The sequence below is a fragment of the Lichenostomus cassidix genome, chromosome Z (genome assembly GCF_008360975.1).
Source record: "Lichenostomus cassidix isolate B80296 chromosome Z, HeHo_3.0, whole genome shotgun sequence".
In the NCBI taxonomy this organism is placed as follows: domain Eukaryota; kingdom Metazoa; phylum Chordata; class Aves; order Passeriformes; family Meliphagidae; genus Lichenostomus; species Lichenostomus cassidix.
In genome coordinates, this window is record NC_139511.1 from 53,978,285 (window position 1) to 54,000,247 (window position 21,963).

Below are 21,963 nucleotides of genomic sequence, written 5' to 3' on the forward strand. Positions count from 1 at the left end.
CAGTTATTGTATGAAATTCCACTAGACTTCAGTATTTAAATACAAATTCAAAAGTTTTAGAGACATTATCTCATCATATTAATCTCAACAATAAACTAAGAACTTAAGCCTGAGGCAGGAAGACTAGTATATTTCTGGTTACCAGGACAGTAGCACCAATGTATAATACCTAGAGACGGCCAAATCCAGAATGGCATTCAGAAACACCAATGATAGAAAATTCTGTAAAAACAGATAGACTGTGAAGGAAAAACTAAACAGGGAGTGGGAGAGACCTAAACCTGCAAGTCAACCTCATATGATTTGGAAAAGCATTACAAGATTACTCCATTTTTCTGCCCACTTTATTTATTTGTAGTGGCTAATGTTTTCACAGTTCCAAGTTTCCACATTGAGGAAGGAAATAACTGGACAGAATAGCTTCTTGAGACAGCTGTAAGGTCTTGGTTGAGACCAGTTTGCCAGAGATGACGGCCAGCTGTGACTTTTCCAGTAGTCAACAGAAACTTCATTTACCACAAAGACTTCTATGGCCGCAAGTAGTTTTTTATTTGGGTTGGTTTGTTAGAGAAGAGGAATCTAAGGGAAGGGAGGAGAGGAGGTGTTGGGTTTTTGCTGTCATTGTTAGGGGTTTGCTTGTTTCTTTTTAAATACACCCATCAGTCCTATAATCCAAATGGCTGAAGCCTCCACTGAAGGTTCTCTGGTCCACACTGTTGAACACTTGTAGCATCGCCTACAATTTTTCCATTTTTTTGTTTTCATTGCCAACTCAAGGACATAATTCTGTTCCAGGCAGTTTCAGCCCCCAAAAGAATCCTTACAAATTTTAACATCTATAAAGCCTGCAATGACAAGTGTGTCTTTTGTAAGATTTACCCTGCTGTATTTCCCAATTTAGAACACAAAAGCTATGTGGAAAGTATATTAAAAACATTAAATACTTGAACATTAGTGCAGATGAGGCTCTGCAAAGGTGTCTTGACACCAAGCGTTTTCCAAAGGTTAGGAAGAAGAAATTCTCCATAAGGAGACCATCTCTACTAAAAACACATCAAAGTTGCATCCACACCAAGGGAAACTATTAAGATCTCAGAAGGTTTAACAGTGATGAAGTCCTCTTCTTTATGAAGTCAGCCTCTGAAATCTTCCCATCAGGCTTAAGAAGCCTTTCCTAAAACAGTAAAGTCCTATTCTGTTTCAATTCCTTTTGTTGCCTTTTCTTTGCTCACCTTTGCCTAGGGAAGGGGGACTGAGCAAGACTCATGGTCTTTTTCCTACAGTTACACTGCACTGATGTCAAAAAGCAACTCCTACATCTCTGATTCAAAGTAACTGAAATCCAATTAGTTTATTTCGGAAAAAAAACTAAAAGGAAATAAATTTCTAAATAGTATTTGGACATTTCTGACATTTTTGTTTCCTTTTGTAGTAAGACAGCAACATTTATCTCCCAACAGAATAAAAATCAAACAAAATATTTCTTAAGAATGATCTATTCAGAAATCTAAGGTAAAAAATCAAAGAAAAGGCTACAAAACATTTCTCTAACTGTCCAAATTTCCTCAGGTGGGGTGGGGTGGTGGAGTGCACGAGGTGTAGAGGACAGAAATTAATGACTTGATAAAAGAGACTTACGGAATAATTGTGCAGATCAGTTTAACTAAGACCGCGTGTGTTTTGCCTCAGAGGTCACTACACGATATAATAATGTCTATTTGTTGGACCATATAGACGATGAGTCAATGTCCCTTTCCTCAGTTAAGTGATGGTGGCCCTTCCGCCTGTGTCAGAACAGGTCAGGTATACAAGTGAGAGTGATTTGGGTGGCACCCCTCATTGCTAAACCACGCTTTGCCCAAATACTCTGGTTCATGTCAGAACACCTTTAGACCCCAAACTAGAGGAGGCCCCCAACCCCACTGCCAAGGTCTGGTATGGCATGTGTCTCCACCTCTCGACGCCTACTGGGTTGCAACCAGAGCGGAGATTCCTGGTGGCAGAACACAGAGGCCAATCCAGTCTTGCCCTTGACTAGGGAAGGGTTACAACCAACTAGCCCATCATACACCTTCTGCTTAAACTAAAAGTTTATTCTCAGTGTTCTAGCTTTCAAGACCACTCCAGACCATCCATAAGCAAGCAAAATTACATAGCAAGTCTTTCCATACCCAATGGAGACAGTCTGTGATTCCTTGCTTACAATCAACTCATCCTGCAAAAACCCAATTGTTGCTCAATGAAGTTTTTCAACATTTAACTGTTAAGAAATCCTCTTAAGGCCACATTTGAAGGCTCATCACTATAAACGCAATTTTGAAGGCTACTCTGAAACACAGACTTCAATCAGGTGACAAGTGTGTCACAAAAGCATGTCTGGGACTAAGAATCTGATTACAGGTGTCACCAGTCTGCTACGATGATGAAAAACACCACTAGGCTGTGTCAGTGGCTGGCAGACTGGATTACATACCCAAGGCAAAAGACCTGCTACACCCTGCAAACCAGCTTCAGATTTTAACTGTACTGCAAACTGAAAGTGATCTACATTTTGTCTGGGACACCTTTATTTCCCATCCACTTGTCAATAACATACTATTTTATGAATTTACTACCATGCCATTTAGGCAAGGAAATCCATACCTCTACTAGTTATAGGTAAATAACTGTAAATAAAACCAAGAGTAAAACAGGTAACCATAGTCCTGTATCCTATCTGTGAAAACTGAATTAATCAGCATTATAGCCTTGACATTACCAAGTTAATCCCTATTATGGTACTGGATTTTAGTATTTTATGTGTGTATACACCTTGGCAAAATGTACACATTGGCACAAACATTATTTGCATATGAATGTCAAAAAAGTCACCATTCCCTTTAAAAACCTGTTATATAACCCAGTGAAAGGTAAGAAGAACACCTGTAACAAAAATATATATATATTCAGTCAAGAGAAAACCCAAAGTATATAGAATCAACTATGGAACAAGTCCAGGGCAAAACCCTAGAAAACTGTATAAACGTCCACCATAGAGCTGTCAGCAAGGCAGTTTTAAGCATATCTTCACTTTTTTTTTTTTTAATGGTTGGCACGCTAACATACTCAGATGTAATGCGGCTACATAAAAACGGATAAACACCAACTTTTTGGCTATTCCGTTTTGCAGATCGAAGTTTTGTTAGCCTGAACATCTTTGTACATCTTTGAACATCTTAAAATTCACGCATCGGGATGCTAATGACTCCTTCTCCTTTCCGCTACTCCGATTTAATTTCTGTGAGAAAATTCAAGGTTTGAAAGACCATATTTGTTCTTCTCTTCCCAGTACAGCTGCTGACTCGAAAAAATATTTCTTTTCCTGCCCTTTTCTGCTGGTCATCACCTGCCCGGGAGAAGCAGCACCGCAATGTTGCGAGCCCCAGTACCTCCCACCTGAGCGCACCCTGCACGCCGCCGACACCACGCCAACCGCTGTAACTTAGGGACAGATGTGACGTCCGTGAATAATTTACTGCATGTATTATAGGGGGCAACTCAAGCACAAGGCAGGACGGGTTCCTCCCCTCTGCAGAACCTCAGCTATGCTGGCTTCTACTTGAACGGCCCCTTCTCGGAGCACAGCGCCCTTCCAACAGATGGAAAAAACGAAAGAAAATAAAGGCAGTCGGGCAGGGGCGGGCCTGGGACTCCCCGGTGCAGCTCGGCTGCACGCAGCCTGGGCGAGGAGAGAGGAGGGCACGGGAAAGCGGGATTTCAGGGACGGGGAAAGGACCGCCGCCGCCATCTTAAGTGCGGGCGCAGCGCCTTCCCCGCGGCTCCGGCCATACCAACGGCAGGGACCACGTGATGGCCGCCTGGTGCCCGCATTCAAAATGGCGCGCCTGGCCTCCTGCCTCTGCCCTTCCCGCCACTCCCCGGCCCCTCCGCGCCTCTTCCTCAGCTCTAGTCTCCGTCCCTTCGGAGGGTGGCACGGGCCCCACTTACTCCGGGGGATAGAGACGTAGCTCCTCGATATCGCCCAGGAAGCCGAAGAGCGTCCGCATCTGCTCGCTGGTCACGGCCGAGGAGAGGTTGGTGACCTGGATGACGGACGTCGGGCCCAGGGGGAAGCCCAGCGGGACCCCGATCCCACCGCTGTTCATCATGGCGGCGCCTGCCCGGCCTCACTGCGCGCACCCGGGGGCGCGAGCCCGCCCACCGAGAGGGGCGCGCGCCGCCGGCCGCCGCGGCCCCTGGGGCGGGCGCTCTGGCGGCACACTCGACTGCTCCCAGAAGAGCTCTCGGAGGGGCGGGCGGCCCCTGCCGGCGGGGCCTCCGGCTGGCCCGCGGCGCGGCGACCGCTCGCTTGCCCGGGAGCCGCTTCCCTAGGAGCCACCTCATATGGAGCCGGCCGGGCCGCCGTGTGCGGGGCGGGACCGGCGCGGGGCCTGGTCCCGCCCAGGAAGAGGCGTGGGCCGTGAGGGGCGCTCCCGCCGCCGGCTCTGCGCGCAGCCGCGCCTAACGCGCCGGGCCGGGGGCGCGCCTGTGCTCCCCGCTAGGGCTCGGGGCCCTCAGGGCCCTCAGAGCCCGGAGAAAAATGAGATTTCCCGTTTCAATGTGTGGTTGGTGGCCACGTTAGTAAGAGACAGTTTGATCACCCTAGGGAAGGAACCTTGGAGAACACCCAGTGTCTAAGCAGGAAGGGCTTGTAACAGAATGGGTTGTGAATGGTTCTGTTCTGAATTGCGAATCTGTCTCAATGGAATTGATCTTGCTTGCAGTTGTGGTTCAAGTTCTTCTTAAAAATTAGATTGCCTGGAGAAAATGAGTCTGAGCGCTTTGTGTGTGGGCGATCACTGTAAAGGATCAAGCCATGGTCTTTCCTAGTGGTGTAGGGCTGTGCATTTTTGCACTGAAAGGTTAAGGTTTCAGACATGTAAGACTTTCCATTCCCCAAGCATGAACTGAGAAGAGATTGAAGTATTTTTGAAGGTATCTGGGCTGAAGAATACTGCAAATTTGTGATAGTTCCCTGAGCATGTAGGTCAGTTGTTGCAGTATCTCTATAGATTAAGTCTGGGTAATACTTCCTTTATTGATGCTGAATACACTACAGAAATGTAAAGTAATTCCAAGCAATTGTCAGACATGTATTTTATTTACAAATGTTTATGAATATGTTTCAGGTAGGATTTAATTCAAAATCATCATCAGTGGACTGGTATTATCTTTCTAAATGAAATATATATTCCAAAAGTACAAGACTGAATCAAAGTTAAATCCTTTCAGCCATTCTGGTAGCTTCTGTTTAGCTTACGTTGAGAGAAGATTAACTGGAGCTTTCAGATTTTTTTTTTATATATTATCACATGTTTGTTATGTATTGTGAAAAATGAAACTGGTATTATTCTATATGCAGGAACCTTACATAAAGTTTTGTTATGTTTTCACTAGTGCATCTCATCCAAAGATGGTTAGCAGAGATGTAGAAGATACAACTGTTTGGAATATTCTTACCTTTTCTCCTTGCATCTCTCAGTGGAGAATACACCATAAAAATGAACTCTAAAATTCACAAAGAAAAGCTTTGTGATGTCAGAACTGACTGGGATACCCTCCTTCAGGTAAAGCCTGTAATAGTACATGTGAAATTCTGAGCTACTGGTCTGCTCTCTGAAAACAAAGCAAGCAAAACACTGTTTAAATTTTGTTATTGATAGTCCCTGCAACAGTATAAAATTAGCTTGGAAAATAAATTAATTTCTATTTCAGAAGAATAGGGGGAAAAAAATCAAACCAATCCCAGCCCCCCAAAAATCTAGTGCTGAAAGCCTTGGGTCACACATGCTGCCAGGAAAAGGTAGGAAGTAGACAATGACTATTTGAGTCAAACTGTTCAAAATTTAGAGGTGTTAAAGGGCCACTCCTTCTGTTACAGTAAAACACCCCAGAACTATTGAGAAAGAAAAAGGTAAATAGAAAGGGTAGACATGCAGAAGGGGAATTGATGTACAAGCAGTGCCCAGACATCATCTCTCATCGATGGCTAACAGACCTGCATTAATATCTTACACATTACTCTAGGTCTAGACAAAACTTTAGCTGTGATCTAAGTGAATTAATAAGTGTACAAGTTACTTTTCAATTTTACCCACCTGTTTTTACTTGTTGTTAACTGTATTTGTGCATGTAAATAAAACTGCAGTAAATAAATTGTTTCATTTCACTTCCGCCTTGCTTGTTAGGCTAACTAGCAAAACCCAAGGCATTCTGCAGGCTTTTTGGAGGTATTGGGCAAACCTCAGAATGTAAAGTATTTGCATTCCACTACAACTGCATGCCTTTTCTGTTTCATTGATCAGCAGAGTTTTTCCTAAGAAAGGTAAAATAATCTTCCCCTCAAACTGCATCATTACCTCTTCTCTTTAGATTCTGAAAAACAACAGTAATACATTACCTCTGCAGGGATTGTGAAACAAATTCCAGGTTACTGGCATGTAAAATGGTGAAGTCTTTAAATAAGAGCAACTATTAGCCTTTTGTCCAAGGTTGTATTTCGTGATCTTGCCATGAGGACTAAAAAGCATTTACTGGGAAATGTTAATTGCAAGTACCAGTAGAAGAATGCTGGCAATTCAAAAGGAGGTTGCAGTAAAAGCTGGTTTAGATGGTCAGGTCAGGAAAAAAGTCTTTTTCATTACAAGAAGTCACCTCTCAAGCAGACAGTGGATGGTCTGATAGAGCTGGACATCTCTGTGGTACTTGCTGCCCATGCAGGGGGAGGGAATTGAAATGACATGAGGTAAAAGAAGCATTAGAAGGCTTTCATTAGCTTTCTTTAAATGGAACCTTAAAGACTTCAAAAAGAATTTTAGCCACAGTGATAACAATTATTTGATAAAAATCAAATAGTTCTAAATCTTAAGCACTTTATGAGGAGAAAAATTTTACTTCAGATGCAACCACTACTGCAGCACTGGTAAAACTTGCCTCTGGAAAAGCCCTTGAGACTACAGAGAAAGTCTGGAGCAAAGATGTGCCCATGGCCAAGGAGAATCGGGATAAAGGAATTGTTCACATGCAAGATCACAGAATATGATGAGGTGTTCCTGTGAGTGTTGAGGAATCTAGCCAGTGTACTGTGAGACCAGCTCTAATTATCTTTCAAAGTCATAGTGTGTGGGGAGGGGACTGTCATAGAATGTCCTAGACTCCAGATGGGCCAAAGGGAGCATTGGTAAAATTAGAGCCCCCCCTCAGTGCCTGGGAAAGTGATGGAGCAAATCCCCCTGACAGTGATTTTCAAACATGCTTAGGACACAAAGAAGACTGGGAGTTGTGAGTATGGATTTATAAAGAGAAAACTGTGCCTGACCACCTGGTAGCTTTCTGCTGCCATGAAATGACTAGGTCATGAATGAGGGGAGAGCATATAATACTGTTTATCTTGACTTTTTCAAGGCTTTTGTAACTTTGTCCCATAACACCTTTTAAAGTATTTTTCTTTGACTCTTCTCTCAAAAGCAGTGCTATAATGGCACTAAAAGCCAATATATTTGCATAGCCTGTGCTATCTAAGTTTGTTTTCATACTCAGTAACTTTACCCCACTTTCCTTATTGTATAATGAAAATGTCAATGTTTTGTGTAGATTAGTGATGCAGAGCACAGGAAACCAATTTCTCTTCTACAACATCAATGTTCCTTCTCTTGTGAATCTTGCCTCTTAATCAAGAGGCATAATCTTCAAGTATCAGTCTCCTGCTACTCAGAGTAGACTGCCAGTACAAATTGACTGCTGAAAGTACTCCTATTTTCAGTTTGTGCCCAGACACGTTTCAGGTTCACAGACACATGTTCACGCATCAGATTAAAGTGAACTAACTTGCAAATACAGACAAGTCAGAAAATGTTAACTTTGTAACATTTCACATATGATAGACTTTATTCTAAACTCCAGTAGATACACAGTGTTTCCCAAACACAAGGTGTTGTTTTTATCCCCTTTCCATTGTTATACCTTTCAGGTTTATCTGATAACTCTCTTGTTTTTGTTTATGTCTTAGTATAATTTATGGAGGTTTTTTAAGAAGACTCATGTAGAACAGAAAATCATCTTACAGAAAACACACAATTCTTTGTGGTAGCCCCCACTCCACCACATCCACAATCCCAAAAATTACTTAAAATTATTCAAAAAGAAAGTATAATACCAATTTTATATACCTACCCAGAAAAATTATAAAAATACTCTTCCCAGATGAAATTTCTAGGGTAGTAATTCCTTTCCCCAGGAAAAAGTTTTATCTAGAAATCTTAAAATCCTGCCTGTAATGAAATTAACAGATGAAGGCTACATGGTCAGTGTAAGCAGCTGAAACCAGTTTAAACCTCCTGCCTCTGGATGGCAGTCAGCTGCACAAGCTAGCATTGGTAAACTGAAACAGCTGTGAGATTTCTGCATCTGCTTTTTATCTGTTGTAGGCAAACACATGAAACACTTTAGGATTGCTGCATTTAGCATAGCAGTATCCATTAGAAGAGTCACAGCAGCTCTAGGAATGTGTTTTACAATGACATTCTTCTCTCCATAAAATTGCTTCTATCAAAGATGGAGTAGCTTTTCTTGACTTAAAATTATTTTTTAAACTTGCTTCAAAATTAGATGAGGGAGTTAGCTGACAACCTGAAATAGCATCTTTATCTCTGAATCTCACATAAGCACACATTAACAAAGGAGGAGTATTTTCACCATTTAGAAACTGGGAAAATACACAAAGGCAGTTAAGATTTGAGAATCTTAATCTGAGAACAGATTCTGAATCCATTTTTCATTTCTGGGCAGCATTTCTTCAGTCATTTGTGAAATCTAGTATCTGTTCTGCAGACTACTACTTGGATTATAGGGGAATTTTTTCTTCAAAAGGGAATTTTAGAAAACCCTTTTTTTAAAGCTGTAGAAAAGTCCACATATCAGTTGAGAAACTAATAGTTTTATTATATATTTTGAATACCTGTATGTGTAACTAGGGATGTATAGGGAAAGGAAAAGGAAATGTAAAATCTCAGCTTTTAATTTCTTTTTTAATTAAAAAAAATTATTAAATTGAGTGTCTGCTGGGAGATCTGCTACTTGCTATTTTTCTGGCAGGACATACAGTTGGAAGTGTTTGCATAGGTGCCCACTGGAGTGAAAAAGCATCCTTTTTATTTGCTTTCTTTTCTACATTCTTATGTAGAATCACTGCATGTAATTCTGCTCAGGGGAAGAGGTTTTTAAACATCAAAAAAAGCTGTCTGAGCAAGGTAATTTAAAGGTGTTGGGTAGAAAATTCTGGAATTCACTGGGACAAATTTCTGCACAGATTTTGTAGGAGCAGGGCAAGAAGTTTTCTTCATGGCCTAAGAATATAATAGAACGTTTATAATTGTGAAGTTGGAAAACTGGAGTATAACTCAGTGCAGATAAACATTTATGTTTTCCTTCCAACTTTTATTTGAAGGTGGCATAAAATAGGCATTATTACAAAACAGAGTTCAGTAAGTAGTAATGCTAAAATTTTTTTGTCTTCAAATGTCTTAAAATACAATTATTCAATCTGCAATAGATTAACTACATTTGCAAATTAAAAAACCACCACACCACTTACTGTAGCTTCAGAAATCACCCAGTGTATTTTCTGGGTAAATCAAAATGCAGAAGAAAAAAAATTGCTTAGATGTTTTATCTGTTTGGAGGCTTTAAGCATGGTTTCTAACCCTTGCATGCATCAGCTCCAACCTCATCAGTCATTGCTCATGACAGCAAACGAGACCATTTTCCATGATTATTCCATTTTTTCCAGGACTTAGTATTATGTGAGCAAAGCAGATGTTCCTATCTATTTCAATATTTTTTAGTAAACCTCAGTTTCTCTGCAGCAAAGCCACAGTTTTCAACTGAAGTAGTTTTTGGTAGAAATATTCCCAGCAAAAAATACCTTCGTCATATTCAAAACCAGTTGGTGATTATTCTGTTGTCAGTGGAAGTTCTTGCAGATGGAAATCAATCAAATGGGCTAGAACACTGATGTTAAGAGCCCTTGGCACAATACTTTCAAATCCTGTATTTTGCCAGTGCATACTTATAATTCAGTAGAAAGCTTCCCCCCCTTTTTGTTTGTTTGTTGTTGGTGGTTTTTTCTCCAAAGTTTCCTTCACAAATTATCAACATTAGCAGTTGAATGAGAATTTCTCTATAGAGCATCCGGTTCTTCTGTTACCAGTTTCTCTATTAAAAGACAGTCCATGAAAAGTCAAATCAATCAAATCAGTATTTTCACATCTGGCAAACAAGAGAGAATATTCTGCCACAGTTTTTTCATTAATGTGGACAACACTGAAGAATAAACATTTCAGCCATTTGCAGCATCCACCCATGCCTCATGAAATGGATGCAGTGCAGAGCCATACTCCCCTTTGTGCTATGCAGCTGCAAAAAATAGACGTTGCAGACTACAGTGATAAGAAATTTAATTCCTGGTGCTCTAATGTTTGGGCCATGCAGAAAAGCTTTGTTATTTCAGCAATGTGATGTTTCATGAGGAACTCTTCTCAGCAATTTCAGGAACCTTGCCAGCCTAGTCACAGGTTCTCTTGCATGTTCTTAATGCACTTCTAAAGCTTTTAATTTGGAATTCATATAAATATGAGGGGCTGAATCTTTCACAGCTCAGTAATGTTTGTCCATGCTTGCAAATTACTTTTGTTATGCACAAAATCCTGTGCATATTATTTCTGATGTCTTTTAAAATACTGGATGTAGTGCTCATTTCATGTTTTCTGTTCCTTTAGGCCAAACAGCTGTTACTTTTTCCATACTTAATGCTTATCCCTAATACAAAGTAATAGTTCAAATAATTCAAATAGCAGAATTGAAATAGAAGTCACATTCTCACAGACAATATTCAGGAAAAACAAACATAAGAAGGCAAAGAGCTGGAAATCACAGAGTGCCACGAAGAAGAGGATCTGAACTGCAAGGAAGGGGTGATGCTGTCTGTACTTGAAATGAGGCTCTTAGAAAGCAGCAGAAGGGAGACAATGCTCACAGGAAACTAGAGGGACCTTCTGCTGCCAGGTACAAGGCAAGAGGGTCACAGGGCTATGGCCTGGGGAAGCTCTGGCAGCTTGTAGTGAGTGTGGTCAGCAGCCCTTGATGCAGGTCCCTGGAGCCTTGGTTACAGGTGTACACTCTGCTTGGAGAGAGTGATGTTCCCACCCTTTAGCTGGTGCTAGGAGGAGGCTTGTTGGATCAGAGGGAGTACCTAGGGCCTCTCCTGGACCTTTCATGCAGGACCTGTGCTGCTGTTGGAGAGCTGTGCTGCTAAGCAGAGGAATTTTGGAAGTCAGCAACCTGTGCAGCCTGGGGAGGCAGAGAACCTCATCAGACCGTACAGCTTCAAGAACCCATGGCTCCACCACAGTGCAGACCTGGGCAGTCTGTCATTAGCAGGACCACAGGTGGAATACCAGTGGAAAGCAATAGCTGGAAACTGGTGGCTTCCAGCACTGCATGTAAGGCTCCTGCTTGTACTGCAGATTTAACAGTTGGTGCAGCAGAGCATCAATTTCAAGGCAGTCTCATAGATGCTGCAATAGAATCTTCTGTACACATTCAAAAATTGAATTTAATCCATGGCGGCAGGAATACTGTACCAAAAAATAAACTTTCTCTCTGAAACACAGTGCCTTCAGGCAGAAAAGCCTAAGTTAGACCCAGCATTCTCAAATGCTTGATGAAAAAGTGAACTGTTGAGGTATGAAATAATGTCCAAGTTGGGAGCAGATACAGAAAACCTAAATAACAAGGGGTTCAATACTCCAGGGTCATCAGTGCCGTAACCTGTTACAGTTAGAATCAGTTTTCTGTATAAAGTTGAGTGTGTTGATTGTGGCATGCCAGATCCACATATACAAGGAAAAATGACTAAACAATTTGTGTTACTACATTGTTGTGTGATTTCCAAGAAAACTGGATGTAAAGCTGGATTTAGCTCTCCTGTGAAATTCTGTGCCTAGCTCTTCAGTTTGGTTACCACACAACCCTTGTACACCTCTTCAGAGTGCTTTCAGTGTACTCCTAATGTTAACCCTCTCACTGACCTAGGCATCCCTCTCTGCCTGTCAAAACTACTTAACTTGCAACTAAAGTCCTGTCTTTGTGACAGAAGCCACTCACTGCCCTATGTAATTTCTTTGCAAGACTGGGGTGCATTGGGTCTGGCTGAGATGGAGCTCATTTCTCCACAGCAGCCCTCACAGTGCTGTGTGTTGCCTTGGTAGCCACAGAGGTGTTGATAACACCCCAGGGTTTGGCTACTGCTGGACAGTGCTGGCACAGCACCAGCGCTGACTCTCCAGCATGCCCATCAGTAGGCTAGGGGTTAGCAAGATCCTGGGAGGAAACTCAAATAGGCCAGCTGACCCAAACAGACCAAAGGGGTGCTTCATACCATATGATGTCAGCTCAGAAAGAAAAGCTAAGAAGAGGAGGAGGAAGGCGAGGCATTTGTTTTTTACAGTGTTGGTATCCGGAGCAACCACTACCCCTGCTGGTGCCCTGTTTCCTGGAAGTGGCCAGACATCACGTGCTGATAAGAAGTAAAAAATAAAATGATGATTTTTCTCTTTGCTTGTGTGTGTGTAAACTTTCACTTTTGCTTTAGCAACCTGCCTTACCTCAACCTACAAGTTGTTTTCCATCTTATTTTCTCTCCTGTGCAGCTAGGGAAGCAGGAGTGATAGAGCAGCTTGGTGAGCACTTGGCATCCAGCCAAGGTCAACCCAGCACATGGGGATATTCACAAAATCTTTCCTTGTGAAGAACCCAGTCTTGCAATGAAATCACCTAGAACAGACCCATGGGCACTGAGATGCACAGAGCCAGGAACACAAATAAGACTTTTCTAATGTATATTGATGGAGTACTGAGATCTACAGAAAACTATAGAAGAATAAAATAGCATTATGGAGAATTTCCTAAAACTTAAATAAGTCGATTTCACACAGCTTTAAAGAGCATTAGTTTATTATCTATTCTCCATGTGTTACCTCAGAAACAGTCTTATTATATACAAAAATTTGGAATGTTGAATAAATGCTGATCAATAGAAACATTACATAGCTGTTGACAAGGGCGTATTTCTAAACAAAACCAAAATAATCATGAATGTTTGATTCTGTGTGTTGCTTATTGCTGTGTCTGTGTTCATAGAATGCTTTCAAGTATATACACTTTTTAAAATTTGTCCAAAAAAGAAACTAAAAAAATATTTACATAATAAATACGTGGGAGACTTCATCTTTTCATTACATCAGTTGAACTGATTCTTTAATGAACTATTAAGAATAGAAAGAATTAACACAGTTTGCATCAATTCATTGCCATGCTGAGTAACTTAGGCTGCTGATGGATTTTATTCTATTCAAAATGTAGTTTACAATGCATTCAAAATGAAAAGTGCCGCTATTGTCTCTCATCCTGTTGAATCCTGGCTGGACTAGTTCAGGAGACATCCTTCTCCCACTCCCCACAAAATCATTTAGTCTGACATGTTAACCTTCACACACTGACACTGACAAAACAAACACATTTCAATTCACTGAAAACTCAAACATTTAGTAAGTAAAATCAGCATAATCCATGTTTTATTAGACAATTAATTTGCTAACTGACGGAAGACAAGCTTTGGCCAAGTATTTTCACAAGAAGTACTAAACTTCTTGCTATAAATCTCTACTTATATAGTTCTACCAGCTGAACAGTTTTTGGTAGAATTCTTCTGTGATACATAAATCTGAAAATTAAGTGACACAACAACATTTAAAACTTCTGTTACCATTAAAGCAAAATACAATACAGTATAATTTCTCAGTGATATATTTAAATGTACTGCAAAATGTATACAAAGTCAGTCCAAGATCAGTAAAGAATCAGTTCTGCTTTTTGGACTTTTCCCTTCTCAAAGATACAGGTTTTGTAGAAGACCAAGGTCATTTAGGACTTGTCTGTAGGTATCCCCATTAAAAGGCAGTGTGTGATAAAAATAACATGATTAAAAGTAATGAACATGTGATGTGAACATTTTGCATTTTCAATAAAAAAATAGAAACTAAACAACAACTAAACACTGAAGCCTGCCATTATATAGCTATGTTTCTCATTCTTTAAGATTAACAGCACACAGAAAATAAGTGAATTTTATCAAAATACAGCACATTTCTGCTAATATATCAAAAAAATCATTTTCTATGTAAATATTACTGAAAATCAACTAAAAAGAATTAAAATATACAAAGAGTTGTTAAAGGGTTTCAATTAAAATTATTAGAACTATACACAGTACAATAAGCAATAGTTAACATCTTTGAAAGAAGTGCAATAATATTGGAGTTCACTTATTAAAAAAGTACTGCCTGTTTATTACTGCTAGCTATGTATAATTCCTTTCTCTTCCAGCTCATTGTCCCAAAACTAAAGGAAGCTGGTGTTTTTGCTAGCTTTATTAAAAGCATTTACTTTTTTGGGTTGAAAAAAGCGCTTATACCTGTCTCAAACTACCAACTTGTACATAATTAAAAATGAACTGCAATAATTGAATATTGCTCCAATGATAGGCTAATTATTAGCCCTGATTAAAAACAGTTATCGGTCTTCTATGGCACTTTTCCCTGGTCCATAACAACCGTGTATGAATTATCACTGCAGACTATGCAGTCTCTATTCAATTACAAAGGAGAAAGATAATGTTTCTGGTAAACAAAATCAATAGAAGCATAATTGAACCTTTTATACAGTAATAAGGAACAAAGGCAGCCTGTGGTAAATTACTGTTACATTAATGTAATTAGAAACCCTTTAATGACTCTGAAGTGTCTAGTTCACATTTAATGTTACCTGTAGGAACAGCCCTTTAAGAAACCTCATTACGAATTGGTGGGTTGTAAGTACACCCTCCCTTTGCTCTCCATCTCACCACAGCCATTCTCCATCACTGCTCAAAGTTTCACAAACTTGCTTTGGTTACCTAGCTCCATGTGTATGGTTTCCTTTTGATTAACAAGGCAATGCAAAGGCCAAACAAAATTGAGATGTCTTTCATAACCTTTCCTGCATCATTTACTTTGTGTCTGTTTAGAAAGTTACAGGCAACAACCTTAAAAACTGGCCATTTCAGTTTCATTTTTCAAATCTGTCAGCTTAAAATGGAGTCGTTTTTATAAAGATAAAAGTATCACCATTTCCACAAAATTGGGGATTTCCATATCAGAGAAAGATCTCTGGGCACAATTCCACAGTACAGTTGAAAAAATTATGTATGCAAGAAAACAACTAAACATGAATCACATGTGGCAAATGAATATTCAATGACTACATTAAGAATAAATCCTGTATAATATCACAAATTTGTAGTTACAGTCTTCCTAAAAAAAAAAAACCACCGTAAGCTTTTATTGCATTTTCTATTGGTAGACGTACACTCCAGAACGAAACACATTTTCTCCTCTCCTGATTCCAGATTTAGATAGCAGATAATTGTTTCACCTGACCTTTATTCTGTCCAACCAGCACCACCTTCCATCTACCCATTCATCTATACAATGTGCACATAGCAAAGCCAACACTTCATATCCCCGTTCGTATCTACAGAAGTGGTTCAGCATAACACATTAATATCTGGTGAATAAAAATAAAGGCAATAAACAGCTACAGGACAGACAGCCCTGCCATCTGTCCATTGGCTACAACTGAGGCTTCGCAAAGCCTTGCACAAAGTTTAGTAATGTGTATGAATTATCCAAAAATAAACCTACCATCTGTACAAAAAACAACACAGGTTTGTTCTTGGAGGAGTGATCCTTAGATTGCTATAATGCTTAAAAACAAGTTTATTCACCATACGCATTTCCAAAATTATTTCCTGTATGTTCTATACAGTGGTTTTTCCCCCTTTAACCACAAGTTCAGTATTTCCTGTACAGATTTTGATCATAATTCTTTTTGAGTTCTTTTAATGTATAAAAATATGCAAAATATTCAGTTTCCCCATAGTCCTTCAATGAATTCTGTTGGTTTATCCCCACAATCCAAGGTACTTATGAAGAAACTTCTCGCACAATGATGAGTTCCACTGCATTCTGAAAAGTCTTTAGCAAAGAAACTGCTTGTCCATGATCAATATTGATGAAGCTGTATCCATTAGCCTAAAACGAAATATTTAAAATTGAAAATGACAGTCTTATATGCTATGTTAGTAAAAGTGTCTTGTATTTCATGTTGGTTTATTTAAGCCTTAAGGTTTCTATAAGAATGTAGAGAATAGAACACTGTAGATTTGCAGTTTACTTCAATAGGTACATGCATGCTACAAAAAACTAAACTACCATATCAGCCTTGGAAGAATATTGCAAATAAGCAAAAGAAACCTGAACTTTAAACTATTAAAATCAGATATTTAATTCATCAGCCGTAATGCAGCCACACCAAAAAACTCAAATGTAGTACAAGTGACACATGCCATTTTAAATATCAGAATATTAGATTAGAAATAGCATCTGTGATAAATTAAAGCTATTGAGGCCCGTGACAAAAACATTAATGGCACTGAGAGCTATCTTTTCGTATTAGACCCTGAGATCATCCCTAACTTGAATTTGCCTATGACTCTAAACAATATTGTTATTCTTGGACAAGTTTGTCTTGGCAAACACAGGCAGGGCCCAGGTGGCCTACAAAAGACAGGGAAAATATGGCTATGGCTCATCTTCTCAGAGTATACTACTGCAAAATCATGCTCAACCTTGTCAGCAAAGCGTTGCAGAAGGACAAATTTGCCCATTTAAACTGTTACAGCTTCCACTGTGCATCTCATCTTTCTCCTTGAGCTACTTATGTGGTGACAGAGAGAATTGTCACTCACAAAGAACTGTGCTCTCTGTGCCTTAGTTGGGACATTTTGAAAGCTACAGTTCCTATCCCATCACTGAACACTCACTGCTGTTACCAGCTGAATCCTTGGTTACAAAAACTGGTGGTTTTCAAAACTTTCTAGTGTTGCAGAGGAGGATTTATGTAGATTGTTCAGACAGTAAAAGTGGCAATAACACTTCCAAATCATAATTTGCACAGAATGTACTAGCCTATTTGCAATTATCTAGTCACTAATCATGTAGGATACTTTTATTAGACATATGTATTCGACATGCATTATAATATGCATGCCTATTAAATGTTTTACAGAGAACATTGCAAATTCAAGGATAGTAAAGGCATTTTGGAAGAGATTATATTAATTTAAAAAATCCACAGAAGTCTGAGCAGCAGCAAGACAGAGTGGGATTGTCATTACATCATCACTGGGATTATCACAGGTAAAAAGAATGTGCTGTTACATGAGAAAAAACACTCTTAGTTATGAGAAATGAAGTGGCTTCTGATTGTCTAAGCATGCAAAGGCAACTTTTCCTTTAGCTCTTTTTCAAACTGAATTCCTTGCTAAACAACAAGCAAAATCCAAGCAGTGCCAACATAACAAGAAACCTTCATTAAGGAATTTGATTTGTGTGCATGACATTTATAAAGACAGCAATAAACCATTAAAACACAAGTTACCCTTCAGACATGTTCCACTTTGCAAATACATAACAAATGTGCTAACAGTTTTTTCAAAGGTTTAACAGACTTCCTCATGTTCCTATATGTGTTGGCAGCCCTGGGTGTTGGGTTATCACCATCCCCATCAGTAAGAGAACTAGGACCTTTCTCACCCCAGTGAGGAAGAGCAAGCACAGGATTATTTACCATGCCCAAGAACAAGCCATCTTTTAGCTGAAACAACTTAGTTCAGTTTTCTTGTGTGCCTTTTGGCTTTATCTTTCATTTGAAGAATTAGGCTGAGTTTTCAATGTGGTTTTGTTTTAACAAACAGTTCACAGGATGTTGTGGTTTAATCAAGATACTAGTGGGGGTGGGGGCGTTGGTTTTGAGTTTTTTTGTTTGATCTGTTTTTAGAAAACTGAAATGCGGCGGAGTCGACTCCCATCAACATTTTCATGATATGGTGAATAATTACTTTTAACAAACTCTGCAACTTTAAGGGTAGCTACAACAACATTCAAATGTCCCATTAGCCCATTTTGATTAAGAAAGTAAGGCACTTGTTCATTTCCCTGACCCCTCTACAAACAGCTTATGAGCTCTTTAAACAACTTCAAAAAAAATGGATAGAAAAGGTGTAATAGGTACAGACTTCCAAGAGAAAGGAACAACACAGCTCGCAGGCCAGAAGCCTTGGCTCCTGAAACGCCTGGCTTGGCTGGCCTGCAGCAGGTGGGGCAGCACGAGGTGCATGCTGAGAGCAGGAGACAGCAGCCAGCAACGGGGCAACTCCAGCCAGTGCTCATGCATGTCCAGCTGCCAGCGGGGGACAGGCAGCAAAGGCTGGCAGGAGCTGCAGCAGGGAGAGGGATGTGACAGGAGAGTGCAGCTGTGCAGAGCAGCTGTCAGGGGCAACTGATGGTGTTCAGACAACACACTGTTCAGAGCACTGCTTCTGAATGACCACAAATTCAGTAACTGAATGATAGTATAGCCTAAAGAAATGCTCCTGTTCTACCCCAAATGACATCTTTTGTTACTTCTTTTTTGTCCTTAGAAGTGTAAAAATGTTCAGAATTTGTGAAAATGATCCACCGTGCTTCAGTCTTTGTCACTTATCATCATGTTAGGTGGCAGAAAATGAAAAGCTTCGTCCCAGAATATACGAATAAATCTGGAAAATATACTGGTAATCTATCTAAAAGTTAAACATTCTGCTCTTAGGTACAAACTGAAAATGAACTGCTATATTACATAGGCTTAGTAATTAAGTCATTACAATACCTGAATTATTTTATCCCCTGGCTGTAACAGCTTAGATGCTGGTCCGTCTGGCTGAACTCTGGTTACAAATATGCCCTTGAAAAACAGAGGTGGAAAACATTTTTGAGAACTTATTTATGAATAACAGAACAGCATCAAACAGATGTAATTGAAAACATTTTTTTAATCTTCCATCCGAAGTAGAAGAGAATGCAATATTATTCTACAGGTCTCTGGATTTTGACTCCACCTTCTTTTTCTGATGTTAAAAATCCAGAATTGTCTTTACTGAGGGGCAAATTGTGATCCACCTTGGTTTAGTTTGGCAGATTTATATGTCAAGATTAATTATCAACCACCAGAAATAGAGCTGTAGGTAAATCACTGTCTCTTTTATAAGAGGATTCCTAATTGTGCACCCCATAATTCACTATCTCAAATCTGCTAACTGATAACTAGAACTGCTCAAGAACCACTCATCTGGAATAACCCTCTATACTGTCATGCGACTGCTGTGACCACCTACAACCTTGATTTTCCACATAATTTGCCCAATTTTCTCCCTTCCAATCCTGGAGTTTAGTAGTTTGGGAGATATATATATACTTTCTTTACTCCCTTTGCTGAACATGAGAAACATTATAAATTAGAATGCTTTCAAGAAGCATTGGTATAAAATACTTACATCATCTTCTGGTCTGAATGGATTTCCTCTACCACCAACACCTCCCGATATACTAAATCCAAGTTCTGGATCCTTGTCAACTCTCACTCGAATCTAAATAATTATAACCAAAGTTAGATGAACTGGCTGAAAATCTACATTCAAAGCTACTGTAATTAAATTATTACTAAGGACTTCAGGTGAACAAAAGCTTACTCTTACCTCTTGGCTTTGTCTCGGAGAGGACTGAGTATAGGGAGGTTGGTGGGCAACTTTCAACATCAGATAATCAATTAATTGCTCTCTAGATGGATGTCTTGCAACTGATGATTGAGGAGTGAGATGATGGACTTGGCTGTAGTTTGCCTGAAGTCTCTGAGGCTGGCACATTTGTCCATTTGTTAAAGGCATCTGAAAAAAACATGAATACGCAGGGTATATACATTTTATAAGCAGCAATCCTCAATTCCTGCTTTATTAACTCAGTGATTCTCATACGTGACTGCTCTTAATTTTTAGCAACATTACTAAAACTAGTTTTCTGGATCATGTACAATTATATCATGTACAATTATCACCTCTGACCTACTGAACAAAGTTGAAAAACAAAAATTTGAGTGCTAATTTATTAGCACAGATTGGACAGCCTTTGCTTTTAGCACTTCTTTTTTCATTAAGTTTTCCCAAACATTATTTTCTAGCAGTGTTGATGGTATTGACACTTGGTTGTTCCCATTATAGTTTGCACTTTTCTTGCATAAAATTCAAAGATTTTGTAACAATTTCCAATAGGTCATATAAATTTAAAAATTCTGCCCCCCAGCTAGCAAGACTACATGCTCTCCAAGCATCTTATGGTGACCACAAGGAAACTCCCTGAGCAAGTTCACACCCAAGCTCAAGATTTTAATATCAAAATTGCAGTATTTCCAACAAATGTTACTCTTCTGTTACCACATATGTAATTGATTTGAAAGGTAAAATGATGACAAACAGCAGTGAGGTGCACAACTGTCAAGACATACAGTGCATTCCAACCTTGTCACCAGGAATGATGCTGGAGGTGTCATTTTGGTGTTACTGTTGTGCTCTGCAGCTTTGTGTTGAGATGGGCAGCCTTTTTCCCTCCTCACCCATATACCCCATGTTCTTATCCACCCTAATTAGTCACTGATTCATCTGTATGATTCCAAAAATGCTACAGGCTTGAGTTAAAGGTATTTTTGTGCCTGCCACCATTATCCCATTAGTTACAGGATACAAGGATATTAAAATACGCTCTCCAGTATTATAAATAACTGAAGAGTGCAAATTTCAGCCTTTAACCATGCTCTGTGAATGGACACATTTCAGAATCTGCTGTTGAGTTTTTGTCAAACTGATTCTGAGAGATGATAATGTGTGTATATAATACATTTTCAGCTTATTTACAGATCATATGTATTAAAGCTACAGATCATATGTATTAAGGTTACGCAGTTTTCCACTGCCTTTTCTGAAAACCTGAAGTATGACTGGAAAACTTTTTTGTTGCACTGCCAGAGGTAGAGCATAAAGGCAAAACGTATCCAGTGCTGAGCAAATTTGTAATACCCATTGTCTGTAGTAATGCAACTGAGATTACTGAAGTTTTAAGAAAAAAATCAACTCCTGCATCATGAAAATTTACAAGAATCCATTTAGTTTCATTGTAGTAAGACCCACCTCTACAGATGTGCTTAGACATGGATACAGAGTGTCTCCTACTAATTCTGGTTTATCATCACAAATTCATCACAACAGATTTCAAGTTTGTTCTTTGAAAGGTTTAATCAGCTTCATATTGCTTTCCTGAAATCATCTGCCATATTCCAATTTCACTTGCAAGTAATTGTTTGGCTGCAAATTTCTTCTTTCAAAGCACCTACCAAGAACTATCTTCCTTCATATAGTCAACTGCTTTGTCTTCCAGAAAGAGGATGCTGTTTCATTTATGCCAGCTTTGAAACCTGGGTATTACATTTAAAGAAGGCCTAGTTCCAACTGCTACCACAACATAAGTTTCTACTACTAATAAAAAATACATCCTTACAAATAATAGCAAATAATAGCAAATGATATCCTGTCCATGGTGTCATGCAGATTATTACCTGCACAGCTGTTTTTTTCATGCTGTCTGGAGGAACATCTTTGAGACTAAGTGTGGCAGATGAGTAAGTCTGCTGTCCTGAAATGAATACTTCATCCTGGCATTGGTCTCCTGGAGCAGAAGCCTGGGGATGCTTTAAACAGAATGAAGAAGTAAAGACAACTACCTTCATATAATTAAAACAAAAAAAAAATCTCAGAAGAAGCCCAGGATGAAACATTTTAAGGGCTTCATCATTCTTTATCTTCTTTGATTAGCTAGTACATTGTTTATGTAGAAAATCTCACTA

At 39.4% G+C, this 21,963-nt stretch overlaps 2 protein-coding genes across 10 annotated transcripts in view; both read right to left on the bottom strand.

Moving 5' to 3' along the window:
- SREK1 (splicing regulatory glutamic acid and lysine rich protein 1) overlaps positions 1-4,420 on the bottom strand; it is a 32,222-nt gene extending 27,802 nt beyond the window's left edge. The window contains exon 1 of one of the 2 annotated variants that reach the window (XM_085042876.1): positions 3,988-4,420. In XM_085042876.1, the coding sequence (XP_084899002.1) occupies positions 3,988-4,148 (161 nt within the window). In that variant the 5' untranslated portion in view covers positions 4,149-4,420. The remainder of the gene's footprint in view (positions 1-3,987) is intronic. The other variant, XM_085042875.1, reaches the window with a different exon arrangement.
- An 8,612-nt stretch (positions 4,421-13,032) lies between these two features.
- The window catches only part of ERBIN (erbb2 interacting protein), a 115,186-nt gene continuing 106,255 nt past the window's right edge, over positions 13,033-21,963 (bottom strand). For all 8 annotated transcript variants that reach the window (XM_085042700.1, XM_085042698.1, XM_085042699.1 and 5 more), the window contains 5 exons: positions 21,676-21,807; positions 19,769-19,957; positions 19,568-19,660; positions 18,904-18,978; positions 13,033-16,226 (listed from right to left, as the gene is read on the bottom strand). In XM_085042700.1, the coding sequence (XP_084898826.1) occupies positions 16,119-16,226; positions 18,904-18,978; positions 19,568-19,660; positions 19,769-19,957; positions 21,676-21,807 (597 nt within the window). In that variant the 3' untranslated portion in view covers positions 13,033-16,118. The remainder of the gene's footprint in view (positions 16,227-18,903; positions 18,979-19,567; positions 19,661-19,768; positions 19,958-21,675; positions 21,808-21,963) is intronic.